This window comes from Acomys minous, assembly GCF_964271855.1.
Source record: "Acomys minous genome assembly, chromosome: 3".
Classification (NCBI taxonomy): Eukaryota; Metazoa; Chordata; class Mammalia; order Rodentia; family Muridae; genus Acomys; species Acomys minous.
This window is the reverse complement of record NC_140485.1, coordinates 115402502-115424535: the sequence shown is the minus strand read 5'-3', so window position 1 is coordinate 115424535 and position 22034 is coordinate 115402502. Positions and strand designations below refer to the sequence as shown.

The window sequence follows — 22034 nt, the reverse complement described above, 5'->3', positions numbered from 1 at the left end:
ACCTCTGAGCCATCTCTCCAGCCCTTCCACCAATACATTTTTAAAAAAAGATTTATTTATTATATATACCATGTTGTGCCTGCATATATGCCTACATGCCAGAAGAGGGCACCAGATCTCATTATAGATGGTTGTGAGCCACCATGTGGTTGCTGGGAATTGAAATCAGGACCTCTGGAAGAGCAGCCAGTGCTCTTAACCTCTGAGCCATCTCTCCAGCCCCACCAATACATTTTTAATGTATCTTGATTTATGATTTTTTTGTTGTTGTTCTGTTACTTTAAAACCTTCACAAAACTCTTCCCATGTTGGAACATGGCATTTGGCCATGTGTTCCTGGGATATGGCTATTCAAATTGGTTCTTGATTAAACTATTTCTTATTTTCTTTGGGAAAAAAAAAAGCAATTTTTGAGAAGTCTTCCTGGATGTTCTGTCCTTTAAAGTCTGCATCCCTAGCGATGAGGACCAATTCCTACCTGTACCATTTATATCTAAGTTTCTCTTCTGACTCCTTGTCCTGGGGTCTCTTCTACCAGTGAATTTTGCCGTATCAAGAGTCTCCTGGGATGGGAAGCTTCACTTCCAGACTCAACCCAGAGTTTAATCTTTTAAAAAGACTGTCTGGGGCACACTGCCATTTTTTACAGTGTTCAACTGCCTCCTTTTTTGTTGTTGTTGTTGTTGTTGTTGTTGTTGTTTTGTTTTTGGTTTTGTTTTTCGAGACAGGGTTTCTCTATGTAGCCTTGGCTGTCCTGGACTCACTTTGTAGACCAGGCTGGCCTTGAAATCACAGCAATCCACCTGCCTCTGTCTCCTGAGTGCTGGGATCAAAGGCGTGCGCCGCCGTGCCCAGTTCAACTGCTTCCTGATAGATCCTGCACCACTGTTCAAAAGATGCCGCACAGCTCATACACAGTGTGTCTAACCAGATCACAGCCCCTGCCCCCTCTATTCTAAGCATCTTGAAGGTGATCATCTGAGTGGTTTAAGAGGGAGCTCAGAGAGAGCGCCAAGGTTGCTGTTTTGAATGATTAAGGAGAGCGGAGCATGCGCACACTCTTAACCGTATGGTGCACGCACCACAATCTCTCACTTCCAGATAAAGTTCAGGGAAGACACGGGCATCTACTCAGTAAGTATCCAAGCCAGAACTCAAACCTGATGGCCGCTTCACGTTCTTGTGAAGAAATGAACTTGTTACTCACAGGCTGTAGCAGGGGGCATGAGCAGTTTAGTGTGTCCGTAGGCAAAGCAGTGGTAAAGGAGCAGCCAGAAGGCATTGACAATTCTCCTGCATGAGATGGCTGGTAGAAAGGCGCCTTGAGAAGATGGTTTAGACTACCGTGAGTACCATTGTTTGGTGCCGGTTGGATGTGTAGAAGATCTGTTTAGGAAAAAAAAGTTTGAAGTAGCTTGGTAACGGAAGGCAACGCCTCCTTTGTGGGATGTGGGGGACAAAGGCACGCATAGCTTACTGCCTGCTATAAATTCTGCTGCAGTGTGGTTACACTTTGCAGATGTGACTTAATTTACTGACTTTAATCCCCCAAAGTCTCTGGCCTCTATCTAGTCAGTCTGCCCAACTAGGGCCGTCTCCGTGACGAACTGGCATGAATGTCATTGCTTACGCAGTCACTTCACCCCTTAAGCATACCATGAGTGTCAGGTATTAAAAGCTACCCTCTTGGCTGTTTGTTATTGTTTTTCTTGAGGCAGGATCTCAGGCTGGCTTGGAACTAGTTGTATAGGCCAGGCTTGCCTGGAACTCCAGAGATTCATTTGCCTCTACCTCCCCAGTGCTGGGATTAGAGGCATGTGCCGCGATGCTTGAAAAAAAAAACAAAAAAACAAAACACGACTATGTTCTTGGGGCTGGAGAGATGGATCAGTGGTTAGAAGGACCTGCTCCTCTCACAGAGGACCCTAGTTTAATTTTCAGCACCCACATGGCTGCTCCTAGCTGCCTCTAACTCCAGTTCCAGGGAGACCAAACACCCTCTAGTCTCTCTGCCGGTATCTGTACATACGTGGTGCACAAAAGCTCATGTAGACACACATATAAAAATTAGTAAACTTCATTTAAAAAGCTATCCTATTTAATAAAATACATTTCTTGACGTTAAACTCTTGGCTATATTCTATTTATGCAATTACATAAAAATTCTCTAAGGATGGGTATTCTTTAAAACTTAAGTTAGAAGCCAGTAAGATGACTGGTAGAGAAAGGCACTTGCTGCCAAGCCTTATGACCTGAGTTTGATCGCCTGGACTCACATGACTCCTTCAATTTGCCCCTTGACCTCCACAGGTGCTCTGTGGAACACACACACACACACACACACACACACACACACACACACTTGGCATAATAAAAAAAATTAAAGCAGTAAATTTTGTTCTTTATTTAATGAACATTTGCTATTTTCCCTATAAAGACAAATTATATCAAATATTTTATAGTCATTGTCCTTTTAGGAGCTCCAAATGGTAGTGATGTCATTTGAAACGTAACTAACCCTTTTTAGTGAAGAGAGGCTCTTTCCCAGGTCCAGCTAACTAGCTTTGGTGAGACGAGGGGAACCAGCTTTCCCTTAGGCATTGAGCAGGTAGCTACTGCCAAAGTTGTTTACATCTATTAAAAATCGCTATTGGTATTGATAATAAATTATTTGTTTTTCCTCTAAATAAGCAAAGACCATGGGGAAGGAAGGAAAATACAGCTCCCCAATTAGCATCTGTTGGACTGTTTCTTGCTGCCCTCCCTGCCTTGAGCAAAAGGACTCATTCCAACAGCCAGCACGGTTGCTCTCATGCCAACAACCGTTATCTCAGACACTCCACAGACACACTTCCTGCCAAAGACGGTGGCTGATCTCCTCAGCTCCCAAAGACAGAGCTGCAGCCAGGCTACTTCAAAAACTTCCTAATGGACTTTGCATTGCCACAAGTCACCATGTAGTCGATCCTGCACTCATCCACACCTGTGTCAGAAAGGTGCCACATCCCTTGCTTTCTAACAGGGAGAATGTCATGACTACACAATGACACGAGTCTCAAAACACTGTGACTGGTGCTAAGAGGCAGATGTGTGATGGATCCAAACAAATGTCTGTGATTTGGTCCAAACAGGCTTCGGTCACTCAGTGAGCGGGCTGGGAGATGGTCTCCTGCATCGGGCCCATTGAACAGGATGGCTTGCATGAGTGGTTGTTTCTGTCTATCGTCACCATTGCAGGTTGAGCTTGTAGCACAAAGAAAGCAGTCACAGAGACAATAGAGGGGACAGCGGAATTCCAGAGGCTACAGAATAGAAGTAAGCAGTCTGCAAACCAGGCCATGAAAGGCTTGAGGCAGGGGATTGCTTGACAGCTAAAGAAGACAACGGCAGCAGGACCCCAGCCTCCTGAGCAACCTGTCTAGATGGCCCAAACAGTCCTGGCAGAAGCAGCCACCCTGGGTAGTCCAGTACCAAGCGAGCGGAAGACGCAGCCTGGTCCAGTAAGGGTAGTAGAAAGAGACCAGGATATACATGGTGAGAGAGTGGACAGGAAATACTGAAGAAGCAGCACAAATGGCTCTATGGGGCCAAAGACGAGAACACACAGGCCCTGACCACCAAATGAGTTCCAGAGGACGGTCAAACCTCACACCCAAGGGTCTCAAACACCTGCCTGAGAGCTGTAACGATCCTGCTGCCAAGAGCCAAGAGGCTTGATACGCAAGGCCTGCGTGAGGACTGAACACCAGAGGGCGCCACTTGCCGCTGTTTTGATGTACCTGCTGCTGCTGCTGCTGCTGCTGCTGCTGCTGCTGCTGCTGCTGCTGCTGCTGCTACACACCAAACTCTGGTAGGAACAGAAGCTGCGTAGAAACACCACCTACGACCCCCTGAGTCCTATCCAGTTTCTTCTAACCATCTCAGCAAAGCCAGTTTCTCATTAAGACTGTAACAAATTGTCTTTAAAGTTTTATTACATTTATGTATTTCTTATGCATGCATGTATGTATGCATGCATGCATGCATGCATGTATTTGTTTGTTTCTTTGTTTATTGTGATGGGGGAGAGGTACATGTGCCACAGCGTGCATGTAGGGACCAGAGGACAACTTGTGGGAATCGGTTCTTTCTTTCTGTCGTGTATGTTCTGGGACTGAACTCAGCCATCACTTCTGCTCACTGAGCTGTCTCACCCTCACCTTGTTTAAATAGGAACCTTTTATTCTCCTAAGTCACATTCAATGATGTCAAGCCAGCAGCAAGAGTAAAATATTGATTACACACACACACACACACACAGAGAGAGAGAGAGAGAGTTTGTCCGTGTCCATCTGACAGCAAAACCTCAGCTTCCTCCCTGGGTTGTCTAAGCAGATGAGCTATTGATACTGTAGACGAAGGCATGTGTGTAGAAGATTTGCTTCCTGAAACACTAATTCTGAATGAATGTTTTTTAACACTTGTGATAACAGTTGTCTCTCTAAATAAGAATTTATTACCCCTTTTACTTCCAGAAGGTTTCTCTTTGTAATTACATGAAAACGCTTTTCGGCTGAGTTTGTGTGTGTGTGTGTGTGTGTGTGTGTGTGTGTGTGTGTGTGTATTCCCAATTTGAAATTATACGCCTATTAAAAACTCTGCCCCTTTGCTGCAGGCCAACGTATGCATACTCACCGCACAGTAAATTATAGACTTCAATGTTTTCAAACGGTTCGATAACAGTCTTCTGTTTAAAGCTGGGTCCATGTGCCAAAAAGATTGCCTGCACAGCAAGAGTTAAATTATCACTAGATGGCATCGAATTCACAAAGTAGGAGATGTGCATTTCCTTCCTGGGAGGGCCTCTATTTGTTCCTCAGGCCTTTTAAAGAATTTCTTTTAGGGATGAGCATTGTCCTTTAAAGCAGCCTCCACCTGCGACCTGAGCCAGTCCTGCTCAACTGGGGTCCCAACTGCACTTGCTTCCGTCTCAGCCCACTCAGCATCTCATATACACCACATTAGGAAGAAGAAGCAAGGGTGGGGTACCTCCGTCTAGAGGACACCCATGAAAATTCATCATGTCACACCACGCACTCTTCATGTTTCTTGTGTATCACTGCTCAAAGATGCTAATGCATGGGGGGGGCAAGTTGATGCTTTGAGCACTAGATATGGGCACACATTCCCCACTCACCTGTTCCTCTGACATCTCTTTATTTACTTGTGGAATAGAAAGGCCTAAATACTGTTCTTCACGTTTAATCCATCAATTCTAAGACGGCATCATTTAGCAGATCTCGCTACTTAAGATCGCAAACAACCAAAGTAAAGTAACAAACGCAGAATTCTTTCCGGTTAAGGCACCAGTCGCAATGACTAGGTTTTCAAAGGCAGGAGAGTCAGGTCGCAGGAACCACAAGGCTTTGCTCCAGAGGAGGAGCGTGGGCCTGGCTTTCTCTTGTGGCTCTTCTGCATGGCTCCTTCCCTGGGCTCAAAGCATCACAAGGTCCTCGTTTTCTTCCTCACTATCACCACGTCTATGTCGCTTTGCTTGTAACTGCTTCCTCCACAGCTCCTTCATGTGGAGGTCCCCTGCACTGAGCCCCTCCCGTGGTCTCTCTCTCTCTCTCTCTCTCTCTCTCTCTCTCTCTCTCTCTCTCTCTCTCTCTTTCTCTGCACTCCCGAGCACAGAACCTAACCTGCTAGATTTTGAACAGCTTCTACTTTGAGACTTGAGTCTTTATTTCTAGCATAGACTCCCGACGGCTATTCAACATCTCTTGTTGCGCATTTAATATATGCTTCAGACTCATATGCCCACCTATTCCCTTGCTCTCCCGTTCCAAATCAGCAGCAGCCATGCTTGAATGCCTTTCAGTAGTTTGCCAAGGCTCCCTTGTCCCCAAGAAACCGATGAGCCCCAAACTAGGGCCTCTGAGTTGGTTATTTCTTCTGCATGGGACACTCATTGTTCTCTTGGTATTGGGAAAATTCATTGTTGCATCTTCAAGTCTCTGCTCAAATGTCGCCCCGGGATATCCAACTCTTTCACACTAGTTAAAGTTGTATATGACCCTCAAAGGTACCTAAGGCCAACCTCCCCAGCACCTCATGACTCTTCTCTGTATCCCCACAGCACTTAGCCCACTGTGCCGAGCCACACACGCCTGCTGAACTAGTTAGTTCTTATCTCGCTGTTGACTTGTCTCTTGGTACAGGGTGCAGGATGTTACCTCCATGCTCTTGAACTCATTGTTATAGCCATGTGTGCCTCCACCGCAGCCCGAATTCGTTTTGTACCTGTGAGGAGGTCACGTTATTATACACTGGTCAGTGTGCTCATGCAAGATGCTACCCTAAGTCAAGCCTCAATGGATGGTTATATGGCTTCTGTTTTCGAAGAAACTTTTCTGACAACCGAATACGTGTATTTTCATGCTCAAATTCACCACCATTGATAAACAGGACAGTAGGACAAAGAGAGTGAGAATTCTAACTTTCACAAAGAGAATTCAGAGATTGTTGGCTCTAGGATGTTGACAAAGGAAAAACAATAACAGGCACAGGTTTGAAGGTTTTGCCTTCAGGGTAGGTGGAGATGGCTCAACGGACGATAAAGGCATTTGTCACCAGGCCTGACTGAACTCAAGTCAATCACCAGCTCATGAAAACTGACCTCTGCCTCCACTCACACACCATGGCACACGTGTCCACATGTTCACTTACACACATACACAAACAAAACATGAAGGACAATTTTTTAAAATGTAAGATTTCACCTTCAAACTCACTTTTGTACATTAAGCTCAACATGATTGAGAATCCAGTAATTTAGCAATTAAGTTTTGAAACTTGGGGAAATAGTGGTTCCTGTCATACAGTGGAGATGCCTAGGGGAATAGTAAATAGGAAGCCATGAACAAGGAATACTTGGGTCAAGCTGCTCATAACATGTAAGAAGATCATATGTTCTCCAAGGTCAGTGTTTATTTTTGACTTCCTGGTATCTCTTCCATAAGCAGTTACTTCGTTAGTTAAATGACTCTTCAAATTTAATCAATTTGTCTTTTGACAACTTTTTAATATTTTAGCATTTTTATGCTATTTTATGTACAGTATAGTTATGTACAGTTATAGTATTTTTATGTACAGTTAGTCAGACAAAAATAGTGATAAATTAACTTAGGTTTCCTTAAAATAGTATTAAACTGGTTCACATTTGGTCTCTGAAGGGAAGAAAAATTTAATTTTCAAAAAATGTCCTTGGAGGGTTCCTGTCATCTGATTCCTCTCTCTGTGCCCCAAACAACAAACAGCGAGGGAAAGAAGAGTGAAGAGAAAGGAGAGGGAGAAGGAGAGAGACCCTATGTAACGATGGATGCTCCTCTGACCCAGGCCCTGAACACAGGGAAATAATTTAATGACTTAAAAAGCTGACTCTGGGGACTGGAGAAATTATCAGTAGCTAAAGAGGACCTGGGTTCAAACCTTGCTCCCAAACCTTGCTCATCGAGTGTCTATAACTCCAGTCCCAGGTGTCTGATGCCCACTTTTGGGTGATATGGAAGAAAATGGCCCCATAAGCTCACAGGGAGTGACACTCTTAGGAGGTGTGGCCTTGTTGAAGGAGGTGTGGCCTTGTTGAAGGAGGTGTGGCCTTGTTGAAGGAGGTGTGGCTTTGTTGGAGTGGGTGTGGCCTTGCTGGAGGAAGGGTGTCACTGACTGGATGGGATTTCAGGTCTCAGAAGCTCAAGTCTACTCATTCACAGTCCCCTTCTGCTGCCCATGGATCCAGATATATGCAGAACTCTCTCATCTCCTTCTCCAGCCCCACGTCTGCCTGCGTGGTGCCATGCTTCCCACCGTAACAGTAATGGACTAAACCTCCGAACTGCACGCCAGCCCCAATTAAATGTTTTCCTTTGTAAGAGTTGCTGTGGTCATGGTGTCGCCTCACAGCAATAAAACCCTGAGTAAGACAAACACTAACTTTTCCAGGATGGGCAAATGGCTTAGTTGGTGAAGTGCTTGCCATACAAGCATGGGAAATCGAGGTCAAATCTCCAGGACTCACATCAAAGCCTCACATGATTGTACACGTGTGTACACGTCTGCACGTCAGATTACTAACATGTTGTGTTTAATATTAGTAGTTCAATTTGGTTCACATATTTTCAGGGAACAGTATTAGAGAACACTGGTCTCTAAAGCTGACTGGCTAAGAAACCCATTCTGGAGGGGAGACTAGTGTCCTCTAGTGGCAAAGTGGGGAACTTCAGTCATCTGGTCAAGCTGTGCATTTCCAAGTTCTTTTTACAGATTAAATTCAGCCAAGGCCCCCATTTTCTCTTCCTGCACACACATATTAAGACCAATGCCCCTATTCTCTTTCATCTTCGCTTTCTTTGTTGAGCATGTATTTTAAAAAATAACTTCCATTCTTTTTTCTTTGTTTTTGGTTTTTTTTTTTTGACACAGGGTTTCTCTGTGTAGCCTTGGCTGTCTTGGACTCACTTTGTACATCCGGCTGGCCTCCAACTCACTGAGATCTGCCTGCCTCTGCCTCCCTGAGTGCTGAACATGTATTTTAACCCCTGCCACTCACATCTTCTTTAGTGTAGTTAGTTATACGACACTAACACCCATTATGCCAAAAAATACAGAATGACACTGATTCTGTTTATAGTCACTCATGCATACAGAATAAAAAATACTAAAATGGTATTTTAGAAATCAGAATCAGGATGGATGTGGTGGCGTACACTTTTCCTTCCAGGACTCTTGAGAAGAAAGAGGCGGCTTCTGAGACAAATTGGAGGCCAGCCTGGTCTCCATGCTGAGTTTGAGGCCAGCCAGGATTGCATAGTGAGACTTTGTCTCAAAACAAAACAAAAATCAGAATCATTTATGGACAAGAAAGTAGATCTGCATTTGTTCTCTGGCGTGTTTCCTGACGAGTTGGTCTCTGCAGTAGGAGCTGTGTCTGTGTCCCAAACGCCTGGCCACACAGGCAACAGTGGACAGTTGGGTGGGTTGTTTAGGATGGAGGATTCGGGTGCTTTTATCTTCTCTGGGAGTATTTCTACTTTACAAAGGCTCAGTGATCAGCATGACTTACACCAAAAAAGAAGTAAGCACCACCACTACTCAGTGACCCTGGCCATTAAAAGACTATTTTTATGGGCTAGAGAGATGGCTCAGCAGTTAAGAACACTGGCTGCTCTTCCAGAGGACCCAGGTTCAATTCCCAGCACCCACATGGCAGCTCTCAACTGTCTGTAACTCCTGTTCCAAGGGATCTGACACCCTCACACAAACATACATACAGGAAAAACACCAATATACATTAAATGAAAATAAATAAATCTTTTTTAAAAAATAACCTTTTAAAAGGCTATTTTTATGAAAGCCAGGAAGATGGCAATGACCTTAAAGATCCAGCTAACCATTCCATTCCATCCGTCACTTCAGTCTGCATGTTGGTAAAGCCTTTTTTTGTTTGGTTGGTTTGGTTTGGTTTGGTTTTTGGTTTTTGGGGGTTTTCAGGTTTTTGTTTGTTTGTTTTTTGTTTTGTTTTGTTTTGATTTGGTTTGGTTTGGTTTTGGAGTTTTCGAGACAGGGTTTCTCTGTGTAGCCTTGGCTGTCCTGGACTCACCCTATAGACCAGGATGGCCTCGAACTCCCAGTGATCCACTTGCCTCTGCTTCCGGAGTGCTGGGATTAAAGGCGTGGGCCACCACCGCCCGCCTCTTAATTAACTCTTATCTGTCTCTTAAGAGGCAGCACGGGGGGGGGGTGGGGGGGTGGGGGGGGTGGGGGGGGGAGTGTGCTCTTGCCCATGTCTCCAACCTGCTTCCACCTTCTGCTCTGTATTATGAAAACTAGGATGCTAACAGAAACCGTCTGACAAAAGTATCAGCAGTGAGGAATCTCTGGGTGACATGAAAAGGCCAAGGAAAGGTCAGAGGTCAGAGCCGTTCGCCCCTCACCGGAGGGGAAGCTAAACAAACCCACAGTCCAAGAACCCTGCTGGGAGCATCTGCGCAGACACAAACCTCGTAGCCAGCCACTGCCGGTCCACCAGAAGATGAGCCTTGTCAATTCTGACATTTTTGGCATAGTGCAGTCGTTTCGGCAAATCGGGAGTCAGATAGGGTTTGAAATGTTGATTGGGTTTCCGGCACTGGAAAAAAAAAAAAAAAGAGCATGAATGCATGTCTCCCGGCACATCAAACATGCAGAGTGAGTTTTGAAAAGTCCACCTAAGGCAAGTACTTGAGCAAGTTGTAGAAGTTAAGAGGATGTGGGCAGGAGTGACGGTGGCTCAGCAGTGAGGCGCGCTTGCTGTGCCTGCCAAAGACCTGGTTCGGTTCCCAGCTCCCACATGGAGGCTCACAACCACCCGTAACTTCTATTTCAGGGGATCCCATACCCTCTCCTGGCTCACTCGGGATCCTGGAAGTGCACGGGCACATATACTCATTCAGAAAACCATACACGTAAGTTATAAATAAATAAATAAATACTAAAATAAAAAAAATTTAAAATTAGTGCCCTTAAGATGAGCTAATTAACTAGCAAGGTTCTGCTATTGCTATTACTCACACGGCCAAATTTAATAATCATATTTATCATTACTGTAATCATTACGTTGAAATTTATATTTTGGTTAAGTGTTCTGTCTTTCTTAAATTTGTATTCTTGGGTATTTATCTAAGTCACTACAAGTTTCTCCTCCTCCCCCCCCCTTTTTTGACAGAAAGTCAAGCATGTGCAGCTGTATAGTGACAACTTCAGCCTTGAGTCTAAGTTACATCTGTTAGTAGATATGGCCACAAATATATAAACCAGCTGAGTTGTACCAAAAGTCTGATCAGAACTGACTTATCCAACCTTTCCTTCGCTTTCAAATCACTTAAACAGTCTTTGAAAGTAAATACACTCTCTTATTTGTAAAAAGCTTACCAGTTCATCACACATTTTATTTAAAAACCGTTCAATAATCACTATTTTAAACTTTAAAAGTAAAAAACACACTAGCGTCTATTCATGCCAAATAAAGACGAAGAAATGAGGAACAGATTACAAAGCAACTTTCATAAACTCAATGGGGAACAAAATGGGGAAAAAATAAACACCTAAGCAAGAACATGAGGAAACGAAAATTCCTCTCTTTCTTGTCCTCATATATTTTAAACCATAATATCCCATCTTTGTTAACAAGCTTGTGTCACTATTATCTCAGGCAATTGACAGGAGAAAAATGAGGAACCATGTATGAGATGTGACATAGAAACAGAATTTAGAAGAAATCCAGGCAGTGGGAGAGTGAGGAGACATTACGAAATCTAAGAGGAGAGGTAGTATTTATTGCACATTTCCACCGGTTTTGTTTTGTTTCATTGTCTGTTTGTTTGTTTGTTATTTGCTTATTTCGACATCTTTTCCAGACATCTTACTTTCTACCTCAGTACGTTTAGTCACTCGCTGGCAGGCACATGGTGATGCTGAGCACACCTTCCCACAAGAGGGCAGAGCTCACCTGAGAGCAGCAAGTAATTTCACTGACCACTCGTTTTCTCCAGTGTTCAGTTGGGGTAGATCCGGAGAACACCGAGATTAGAACACCCACCTGCTTCCCAGGAAGCACATGCTTATTCTTTGTGTTTGAGAATTTGGTGCAAAGACATCAGATTTAAGGTTAAAATGTTTGAAAATGCGCCACTGCGTTTCCCATGAATCAGGGCCCAGTTCGGAGAGCTGCAGCCCTCAGCTCTCCCAGGCTGAACAGCTCCAGCCTCAGTCCGCAGCCCAGCCTGCACATGGGATGCTTTGGAAAAGGATCCCAAAGCCTGCATTCCTCAACCCTTTGCGCCACTCAGATGTTAGAGATGCGCTCTCCTTGGCCAGGAGAACTTCAGCTGTGTTTGGTCATTAAGTGACCGAACACAGAGAGAACAGTGTATGGATTATTTAGCACAAGAATATATATCCTAAGTCTAACAGATAGATATGATTCTATAGCTATATAAGGTAAAATAGTTAAATAAGGTCTTCAAAAGCCTCAGAGACCCACAGAATATGGCATTTAAAGATGTTTTTTTTTTATTCTAAAGACTCTTTGACAACAAGACAAGTTAACTCCTGACAACACCCAGCCTGCCTCAAAGAAGATGATGAGCATCAAAGAACTTCTTTATGGAGTTGGCTTCAAGTATGGCAAACTAGCCACTGGGAAAAATGTCCTCGTTTCTACCACAGACAGTATTCTGCCTAAAAACGGGTAAGCTTAGATGCAGGCAGAGTGGACGGCTGAACTATGCCAAGATGGAGTAAGCAAGTCCTCAATAGTTCCTGCCTCGCAAATAAGTCTGGCAGAGATATTGGGCTAGAAGGCCAAAGATGAGGCTCCAGTGTTACAGAAGAGTGTTGAGTGACTGTTCAGGCAGTTAATTGTCTCAGTCATTTTTTCTCATTTTGGAAGCTGCTAACCTGCACTACTGGTTCACTCAGACATTTAAGTCTTATTCCTTCTCAAGTCTCTGAGGAGGGGGCGGGGAGTGGTGGTGTTAAAGACCAGATAGTTTACTTCTACAATCAAATTTAGTTGGTTAAAGGATAAGATCTTTTTAGATCAAGATAAAGGATTTAAGTTAATAGAGATGAGATATGATAGATACTGTATTTCATTCAGAAATTTAGACCCAACAAAATAGGAAAGATGTTTATTTAAGTTTGACAAATACAAATAGCCAAAATCACTATGAATGTAACATTTAGATAACTCATGATCATCTCATGGTTCTCCCTGCTGTATGTAGTTTGCTTTATTCATGTGTAACAAAATAAATATATATGTGTAAAAAAAAATAAAAGAAAAAGAAAATTTACAAAAAAGAAAGGAAGGAAAGAAGGAAGAAAGAGAGAGAGAAAGAAAGAAAGAAAGAAAGAAAGAAAGAAAGAAAGAAAGAAAAGAAAGAGAAACGAAAGGAAACTTTGAAATACTAGGCCGCCCTGTTTGAGCACAGCGTGTATGCAGTTCACAGGCTCACCAGGAGGGGGCGAGGTTGTTCATCAGTTTCTGAAGCATTTCAGTAGCACCCTACTGAATTTGCCATAAGGTTCCAGGTGACAACAACCACCATGTAGTCAGTCTTTCTTTATCCTCAATAGTTTACACTACATCGTCCAGGCTTTTTTTTCCTGACTGCTTGACACCCATAAAACAATTTAGTGTCATTCTTAGTGATAATAAACTAATAAATTCCATACAATAGGAATATACTGGCCACTGTATTTTAAATACAATAATAATACTAATAATACATTAATAGATTTTAAACATAGAAATACATCATGAAAATTTGTAAAATGGACTTACACTGAGGTTCCTGACAATTTCTTCAGAGTTAACTGTTTCAAAACAGAAGGATAAATCACATTACAAACAAATCTCTGCCAAAGAAAACGCACGCAACTTAGCAATTTGACCCACACACTTATTGTCAACAATCGTGATCTTGAGGAGTGAGATAAAAAAATTACTTAAATCAAGGAATTACTTTAGAATTAAAGACCCAGCAGTGTGAGAGAGCACAGCAGGCCACGTGGATCGACCACACTGAACCATGGGCGTTTCTCATGTGCGTCAGAGGTCAACATGCTCTCAGAACGTGGTGGCTATGGCCACTCCCTCAGCGTTTCCCTTTTGTCCCCTTCATACTTACAAGTAAAAAAGTCCTGGGGTATATTAAGAGTCCTGATTCGGGGGGCAGGTCCTTGGTACATATAGAAGTTTATTTGAGAAAAATAGTCTGTCATGTATTCCACTCTTTCACAGGAGGTCTGGTCCATTCCTGAGGTGTAAAATGAAATAAAAACCTCACTGGATGTATGGGTGGTAATGTCAAACAGGAGATGTTTTACGCTACAAATCTCAAAACAGGTAAGATGGGAATCTGTAAACTTTATTCCGTTGCCGTCATTCTGAGGCAGTGGATAGAAAAGCCATGTTCAGGAATTGAGACGTGGCAGTGAATTAAGCAGCTCACCTGTTTAAAGCAGATGAGTTAAAGGATTCAAAAGCATTTTCTTTTGGGGATTCATTTCACTTGAGCATCATGTTCTCTAGAGCCAGGTATTAATGAATTCTTCTAAAAGCTTAACTTTAACACCTCCCTCTATTAAAACGTACATAAAAAGCTCGGCCTGTGGTTTCAACACACTTTACCGCAGGAGACTGCGCAGTGAGCGCTTGGCATGAAGGGAGCGGGACTCGCCTTCCTTTACTATGTACAACAAGCAAATTCAAGACTTAACCTCAAGCTGGGAATCGAGAGGAGATAGGTCTTTCGTACACAAGAACGGTGCTTCTGGCTGACACCACCTATCCATATAATTTAAGGAGCTTGGTAAGCCTCCCCGACGCGGTAACGTGCAGCAGCCGATCCAGCAACTGCTGCAAAGAAACTGTGTCCTGTCCACGACTGTTAACTCTACTTAGGGCTACGTCACAGAAAGCAGAGCATATGGACGGACATTCAGAGCTATTAAATAACTAAGGCAGAAACTTTGGATCTTCTTCTCTCTTTCCCTCATGCTCCATCACAGACTCCATTCTGTGCTTCTTCGGTGCCACCCACAGCTGGGAATTCAGGCCTAAACATATGTCACCATGGTTCCTGTCTCATCTATAAAACATAACCGATGATTCACCGTGAGATTTAAAGGCGCCATACCATGATCAGCCAGAAGGACTATGTTGACGCAGTTGTGTAAACCCCTCTGCTTCAGACCTTCCATCAACATGCCGAAGGCATCATCGACCAACTGCAAGGCTTTAATCACCTAAAAAGAAATCAGGGTCAGAAGTGGTCATTTAAGTTGTTCCAGTTAACTAAATAATTACCCAATTAGGAGGGGAAGAAATCAGACATATTTTCTTCTCTAAAACTGTTGGGATTTGAAATACAACATCAGAGATGCCACCTATGTCACCACAGTAACCAAAGACAGATTCTCTCGGTGTCTATAAATAACAACAACAAAAGCAGAACCATGTTTCCTATAAAGAAAAGTCTGACTAAAGGGTTGTAATGTATAAAAGGATGTTGAATATTAACAAACATCGCTCAGCTGTAGGTGTTTCCCTAAGAGTGCCTGATGGTAGAGGCATGAGTCTGGGTACCTCTAAAGGAGCCAAAGAGTTGCGCACATTCTGAAGGTCATGTGACAGTAATAGCCAGACTCCACTCCAGCATATTCCACAACCAAATGATTCTGTATTACATGCAAAGGAACCCATCATCTTATCCACTTGTAATTTTAATTCTAGGAAAAATAAATCATGCACACATTTTAAGATGCATACACTATCGTCCTTACAATGTGTGTGTTGTGCGTGTGTGCGTGTGTTGTTGCTGGAGCCCAAGTTCACAGCCACAAACCCGGTAGGCAAGCTGAGCTACTCTGCCTGCCTATAAAAACATTTCTACAAAAAAAAATAATAATACAATAGGAAAATGTTCATAATACCAGGTCAAACAATAAAAGAAAATCAAGTTTTAAATTCAGCCATTTATATTACATACTCCTGGTTTTATATATAAGTATCTCACCCTTTCTAAGTAAAAAAGGAAAAGGAAAAAAAAGAAATTAGCAGAAATATGTCAAATTATATAAACAATGATTGTCTCTGACTAGTGAATTGGGGTTCATTCCCATTTAGCTGTTTAGTCTTTGTGTTTCACAAGCTTTCTTTACTCTTCCAATATTAGACATTGAACTGACCTAAAGTTTAACGAAATTTCAAAGTTGTAATTTTTCAGTTTCTTTTTTTAAGTGAAAAGAGAAGTATCATGACATTTTGTCTCTCACACATTGCAGCTACTGTCCTTGTTTTCCTTAGAGATCGAACTTTGCAAATCAGGTAGAGCTAAGGGCATCAGTGCTTTTCACATGCAAACCTCACAGAAAATACTCGTGGGGTGTGGCTCCTGCTGTTGGAATGTGCTCCTGTGAACCTTAGGATGCTCACGGGCCCACAGTTACTAAGAGACAAGAAGTGAACCCAGCCACCATCTGTCTTATACTAATCTACCCCCAACTCCAAGATGCTCACCTGACTCTTAGCCTCAGGATGTTTCCCATCTAGTGTGCCCATCACTGCCCCAGATTCCAGCATCCCTTTTCACATCACCATCCTACCCTACCATCCAAGCACACCAGGAGCCGGTTCGCATCCTCTCTCCTCTCCCAGCACCTGAAACACGGCTGCCACTGGAATTCCCATGACCTTGAAACCACTCATGCCTGTATCCTTCCCACCCCAAGGTCGGTGTGAGCTCTTACAGGATGGGAACCATATTCCCTGACTTACCACACGTCTACTAGCTCACCTTGGCATCTTTTAGGAATTTATATTCTGTCAGCTTTGGGAGTGACACTAATGAAAAAGGACAGAATGTTTATAGCTGTGGCTTGGATGTTAGAGCTCAGCTTCTCTTTTGCAGACAAATGCAGGACACTGGTTTTCTAGCACCAGGGGCAGAAAAGAAAATGGAAATTCTGCTTTGCATGGAATCATGAGCGTTGACTTTCACAGTGGGCACTGTGGGAATGGTGCATGAAGTCCTGGTATAATAGGTTAATTTTGGTAAGACTGGAGTGAGCAATTGTGCTTAGGAGCAATAGTTTCTTCCCTATAAAACTGAATTGGAGGCTGAAGATGAGCCTGCTGGCTTGAAGCTCTACACAGCCAAGCTTTCCCAAAAGCCCAGATGTAACCTGCCTCCACATGTTTCTCTACAGTAGAGCTCACCCAGGCTCTGAATTTCTGCCATGTGTGTGAGCATTACTAGCACTGAAACCAGTCTGTCTCTCAGAAAGACTTGTTCCCCCAACTCCCCATTCTACTGAAGATGATTCCTTACTGGATAGTGAGTGTCAGGTGATCCTGACTGACTTATGAAGAAGACCAGCCTGTGAGTGTTTTGTCTTCCATGACAACAAATCAGCACTCAGGAGGCAAGAGCATTGAGAGTTCAGTGACAGCCTGAATTACGTGTTACTTTGTGGGAAGAGGGCAGAAGAAGGGAAGGAAAGAGAGAGAGAGAAACTGGAGTGGGGAGCAGGAAGGAAGAGGAGGAGCAGGAAGGAAAAGGAGGAGCAGGAGGAAGAGGAGGAGCAGGAGGAAGAGGAGGAGCAAGAGGAAGAGGAGGAGCAGGAGAAAGAGGAGGAGCAAGAGGAAGAGGAGGAGCAGGAAGAAGAGGAGGAGCAGGAGAAAGAGGAGGAGCAGGAGAAAGAGGAGGAGCCGGAGGAAGAGGAGGAGCAAGAGGAAGAGGAGGAGCAGGAAGAAGAGGAGGAGCAGGAGGAAGAGGAGGAGCAAGAGGAAGAGGAGGAGCAGGAAGAAGAGGAGGAGCAGGAGAAAGAGGAGGAGCCGGAGGAAGAGGAGGAGCAGTAGGAAGAGGAGGAGCAGTAGGAATAGGAGGAGCAAGAGGAAGAGGAGAAGCAAGAGGAAGAGGAGGAGCAGGAGGAAGAGGAGGAGCAGGAGGGAGAGGAGGAGCAAGAGGAAGAGGAGGAGCAAGAGGAAGAGGAAGAGCAGGAGGAAGAGGAGGAGCAGGAGGAAGAGGAGGAGCAGGAGGAAGAGGAAGAGCAGGAGGAAGAGGAGGAGCAGGAGGGAGAGGAAGAGCAGGAGGAAGAGGAGGAGCAGGAGGGAGAGGAGGAGCAAGAGGAAGAGGAGGAGCAAGAGGAAGAGGAGGAGCAGGAGGAAGAGGAGGAGCAGGAGGAAGAGGAAGAGCAGGAGGAAGAGGAGGAGCAGGAGGGAGAGGAGGAGCAAGAGGAAGAGGAGGAGCAGGAGGAAGAGGAGGAGCAGGAGGGAGAGGAGGAGCAAGAGGAAGAGGAGGAGCAGGAGGAAGAGGAGGAGCAGGAGGAAGAAGAGGAACAAGAAGGAAGAAGAGGAACAAGAAGGAAGAGCAGGAAGGGTAAGCAAGGAAAGGGGAGGGAAGGCAAGGAAGCAAAGGCAGGAGGAGGGGAAAGAAGATAAAGGACAAGGAGGGGAGAGCAGATCAGAGAATGAGAAGAAGAAAGGGGAGATGGGGAAGAAAGGGGAGAAGGAGGGGGGAGGAAAGGGAAAAGAAGCTTCCGGATTCCTGTGGTGTCCTCTCTGGCCAAATCCAGCGCCCTCTAAACCATGATTTCATGCAGCTCTCTCAGTGTGACCTTCCATTGCAAATCCTTTAAGCTTTCACATTTTCAGTAATTAAAATAAAAAATCTAGAAGGCTTTAAGAGCAAAAAAAAAAAAAAAAAAAAATCCAGTGGCATTAGCTCGTTACTCTTTATTCTTTCAAGATGGCTTTGTAGGCTGAGGCATTCTCTTCCCCACACGTAGGACTGCCTAGCATGTAGACCCGCCAGACACTCTTCAGAGCAGCACAGGAAAACGGGTTTTGATGAGTGAGACATCTAGAACAAATCACTGAGCTTTTAACTTAGTGTGTGAGCCAAAGCACAGTAAGATAGCTTCTGTCTTATTAAGTCACAGGTTTTAGGGCCTCTGTGCTAAAAAGTGATTACAAATAAGAATAATAAAATTGCAAAGCCTTCAAACTCCCTCCTGCCCGTTTTCTCCTGTTTGTTGTGAGTCTTCCCTAGGCTTTGTCTTGTTGTCACACTTCATTCCCCCCTTAGGGCACGTCTCTAAGCTTCCAACTTCCAGCCCCTTGCCTGCTTTCAGCTTTCCATACATAGTCAATTGCCATCTGGAAGCACACTCATTTGGACACCATAGTTACCCCACTTGTATGATGAGCATCTCTCCCAAACCATCCCCCTGCATCAAGCTTATTAATGCCAATGGAACTACCATCACTTCCCTATTCGCATATGACATAGAGCAGCAATGCACCATTGCTGTCCCACCCCTAGCCATCCCATGTCACGTCATGCCATATCCATCCTCTAGCTGAACCTCAAACACATCGTTCTTCATCTTTGATGTTGGCCTCCTCCCTGGTCCAAGACTACCCTCTCTGTTTTGGACTACTGCAGAGACTAATGTTTCTCATTCCTTCTCTTGCCCCCCTCCAAAAAAAAATGATCTCTAAATACACATGGGCCTGGCCATTCCACTCTCCTAATGGCAGGGCCTCAGTACTTCCTGTTGACCAATACTTCCTGTTTCTCTATGGAGGCGTGGTTGTCTGTTGACCATTGCTGTGGCCTGCAGAGATCTGCATGGTTCGCTTTGCCTCGCTCCCTGGGCGTCTCTATAGCCTTCTCTCTGGCGCCCAGTGCTCTAGTCCAGGATGCTAATACTATTCACACTGCACTTCAGAGTACTGAACACCAAGTAGCTCACAGTAACATTTGCCTGCTGTCACCATCCTTTACCATTACAGTGCTGTCCGCTTGTGGAAGGGGCCAGTAGTGTCTTCATGTGGCCCTTCTGTGTGTTCCTGTGGTTACGTACTCAGCTCCTTCATCTGCCTGCCGGGCCGTTTTCCAGGTCTGTCTCCTTCCTGTTACTCAGGGGACAGTCTCTAATGTGGCTGGTCTTGACATCAACTTGGCTCAAACAAGAATTGTCTGAGTAGGAAGCCTGACCTGTGTCCCGATGCATGTGGGAAGGCCCACGGTGATGGTGGGCAGCTCTTGCTGGTGGCTCCCCAGACACAAAAGGGAGGCTTCAGAAGGAAGAGCAGCTCGCCTTTTGCTTGTCTGGCCCTTCCTCCTACAAGGAGTTGATTTGCCCTGTTGGTGCCTGACTGGGACCACTGAGGCAGTCGGCCCTCTGAACAGAGTAGCTGGCAGCTGTGGCTCCCCAGCAAGAGACAGCCAGCCGTCCAGGGGCTATTCCAGTGACTAAAGCAACAAGCTTCGAGGATAGAGTAAACACTGAGTTCTCAGTGTCCTTGGGTGTGAATTGGCTGCCATTAATATTTTAAAGCTCACCTAATAAACTATATGTGTGTGTGTATAAGTGTATACATATGTATATACAGATGTATATATACGTGTGTCTATACATGCATAATCTCCATCCCCTTCCTTCTGCCTCTCTTGAGAACCCTGACCAAAACACTCTCCTGGCAAAGCCATGATCCCACCCACATCTACTAAAGCAAGACCTCTTCATAGACACCTCTGAGTGCTCAGGTTTTGCAGCACTTTTCATAATCACTCTTACAATTAAAAATTAGATGCCTTTAAAACTACATCACAGATGGAGCCAGGCATGGTGGCACATGCCTTTAATCCCTTAATCCCAGCACTTGGGAGGCAGAGACAGACAGATTGCTGTGAGTTCGAGGTCAGCTTGGTCTACAAAATGAGTCCAGGACAGCCAAGGCTACACAGAGAAACCCTGTCTCTAAAAACAAAAAAACAAAACAAAACAAACAAAACAACAAAAACAAAACTACATCACAGAAAAGAAAAAGAAAAAAAGAAAAAGAAAAAGTTAGTGGTACATAGTCTAAGTCAGACACAGAGGCAGATGAATGCGGAGACTGTGCTCCTCCTCAAATGATTAGTCTTACCAAACATGCACAGAGAGTAGAGAGTAACATAGGTGACAGCTACACTAGAAAATGCACACAAACAGCGTTTAGTGTGCTCAGTGAGTCACTCTCAGAGCCGCCAGAGTAAGTGTAAAATTTCCCATTAACTTCAGAGTGGTACCAAGGGCTGAGAGGCCCACAGCGGGTGAGAAGTGGGCAGGGCCTTGCACTGGGACCCAGGTGGCCTTCAAAGGAAGAAGGAAAAAGGACTTTACTGGTAAATAGCAAAGAAGAGGAGACCCAAGCAAGCACGCCCCCATGCCAGCAGCAGGCAGCTGTTAGGTGAGTTTTCCACAGGGCATCTTAATCCCAGGAGCTTTTATAGCTTCCTGTTGTGGACAAAAACAACAGACGCTGGGGGAGGGGGTGTTAAAAGACAGAATGGCTTTGCATGTTGAAAGCAGTATTTAAGGATGATAGTCGCATGGGAAAGTTGTACAACAGTGGCCTGGCTAGTGAGGAAGTTGATATTAATGGCCGCTCCAGAGATACTGAGGCCTTTGAGAGGAATCGGTGCCTGAGATGCTTGTGAATGCTGGGAGTGGCACTGTGTGTGTGGTGCACAGCTGGGGCACACCACAAGAGACCGGCAGGTGGTTTCACTCTGTCCACATTACAGTGTTGAGTGGCCACGCAGTATCTGGCCTTGAGTTTTTAGTATATAAATTAATGTTGCCACATCAGAGTCCTCATCGGGGTTTCCAGCCAAAAGAATTAAGGTACAGTTAATTAGGCAGTTATCCTTCCTAGAATTTAACAATGCGTGATTAAACCGTTAAACTAAAACACTGATTTTAGGCTTTTAACTACTTGATTTCCTGCATTTCCTGAGTTTGTGTGTGTGTGTGTGTGTGTGTGTGTGTGTGTTTGGTAGAGATTTTCTTTTCTTTTCTTTCTTTCTTTTTTTTTTTTTTTTTTTTTTTTTTTTTTTTTTTTTTTGCTTTTTTGAGACAGGGTTTCTCTGTGTAGCCTTGGGTGTCCTGGACTAACTTTGTAGACCAGGCTGGCCTGGAACGCACAGTGATCCACCTGCCTTCACCTCCCGAGTGCTGGGATTAAAGGCGTGCACCACTACTGCCCGGCTCTTGGTAGAGATTTTTTAAATCCTGTCTTATGCTGCAGGTTAGGCCTAGATGATTTTCCATCTGTTTGGAAACAACAACCACAAAACCCCCAACTCACTCCCGCACTGACTGGTCCGCCATTGTGTCCAGCCGAGTCTGGTTCTTCCACATATAACGTATAGAAACTGGGTCTAGGGGTAAAACAGAAACAAGAGAAGACATCAATAATTTGCACAAAAGGATGGATTTGGCCCTTTGTGGACCATGACCACACTGGCTCTTTTTCCTGCCTCTTTTTTCTTGTAAGCTCCTCATCCAGGCCAGGGGATACACTTGGCTTGAGTAGAGACAAGGCTCCTAACCGGAAGTAAATGACACTTTCTAGGACAGACGCACGACTGTGGCTCAACTGTGAAACATATTTTGCT

The 22034-nt window shown here is 44.4% G+C and overlaps 1 protein-coding gene across 2 annotated transcripts in view; it reads right to left on the bottom strand.

Moving 5' to 3' along the window:
- ENPP3 (ectonucleotide pyrophosphatase/phosphodiesterase 3) overlaps positions 1-22034 on the bottom strand; it is a 72445-nt gene that overhangs the window by 18087 nt on the left and 32324 nt on the right. For both annotated transcript variants that reach the window (XM_084777977.1, XM_084777978.1), the window contains exons 11-18: positions 21725-21797; positions 14721-14829; positions 13710-13838; positions 13364-13395; positions 10038-10165; positions 6216-6282; positions 4675-4762; positions 1208-1386 (exon numbers count right to left, since the gene is read on the bottom strand). In XM_084777977.1, the coding sequence (XP_084634103.1) occupies positions 1208-1386; positions 4675-4762; positions 6216-6282; positions 10038-10165; positions 13364-13395; positions 13710-13838; positions 14721-14829; positions 21725-21797 (805 nt within the window). The remainder of the gene's footprint in view (positions 1-1207; positions 1387-4674; positions 4763-6215; positions 6283-10037; positions 10166-13363; positions 13396-13709; positions 13839-14720; positions 14830-21724; positions 21798-22034) is intronic.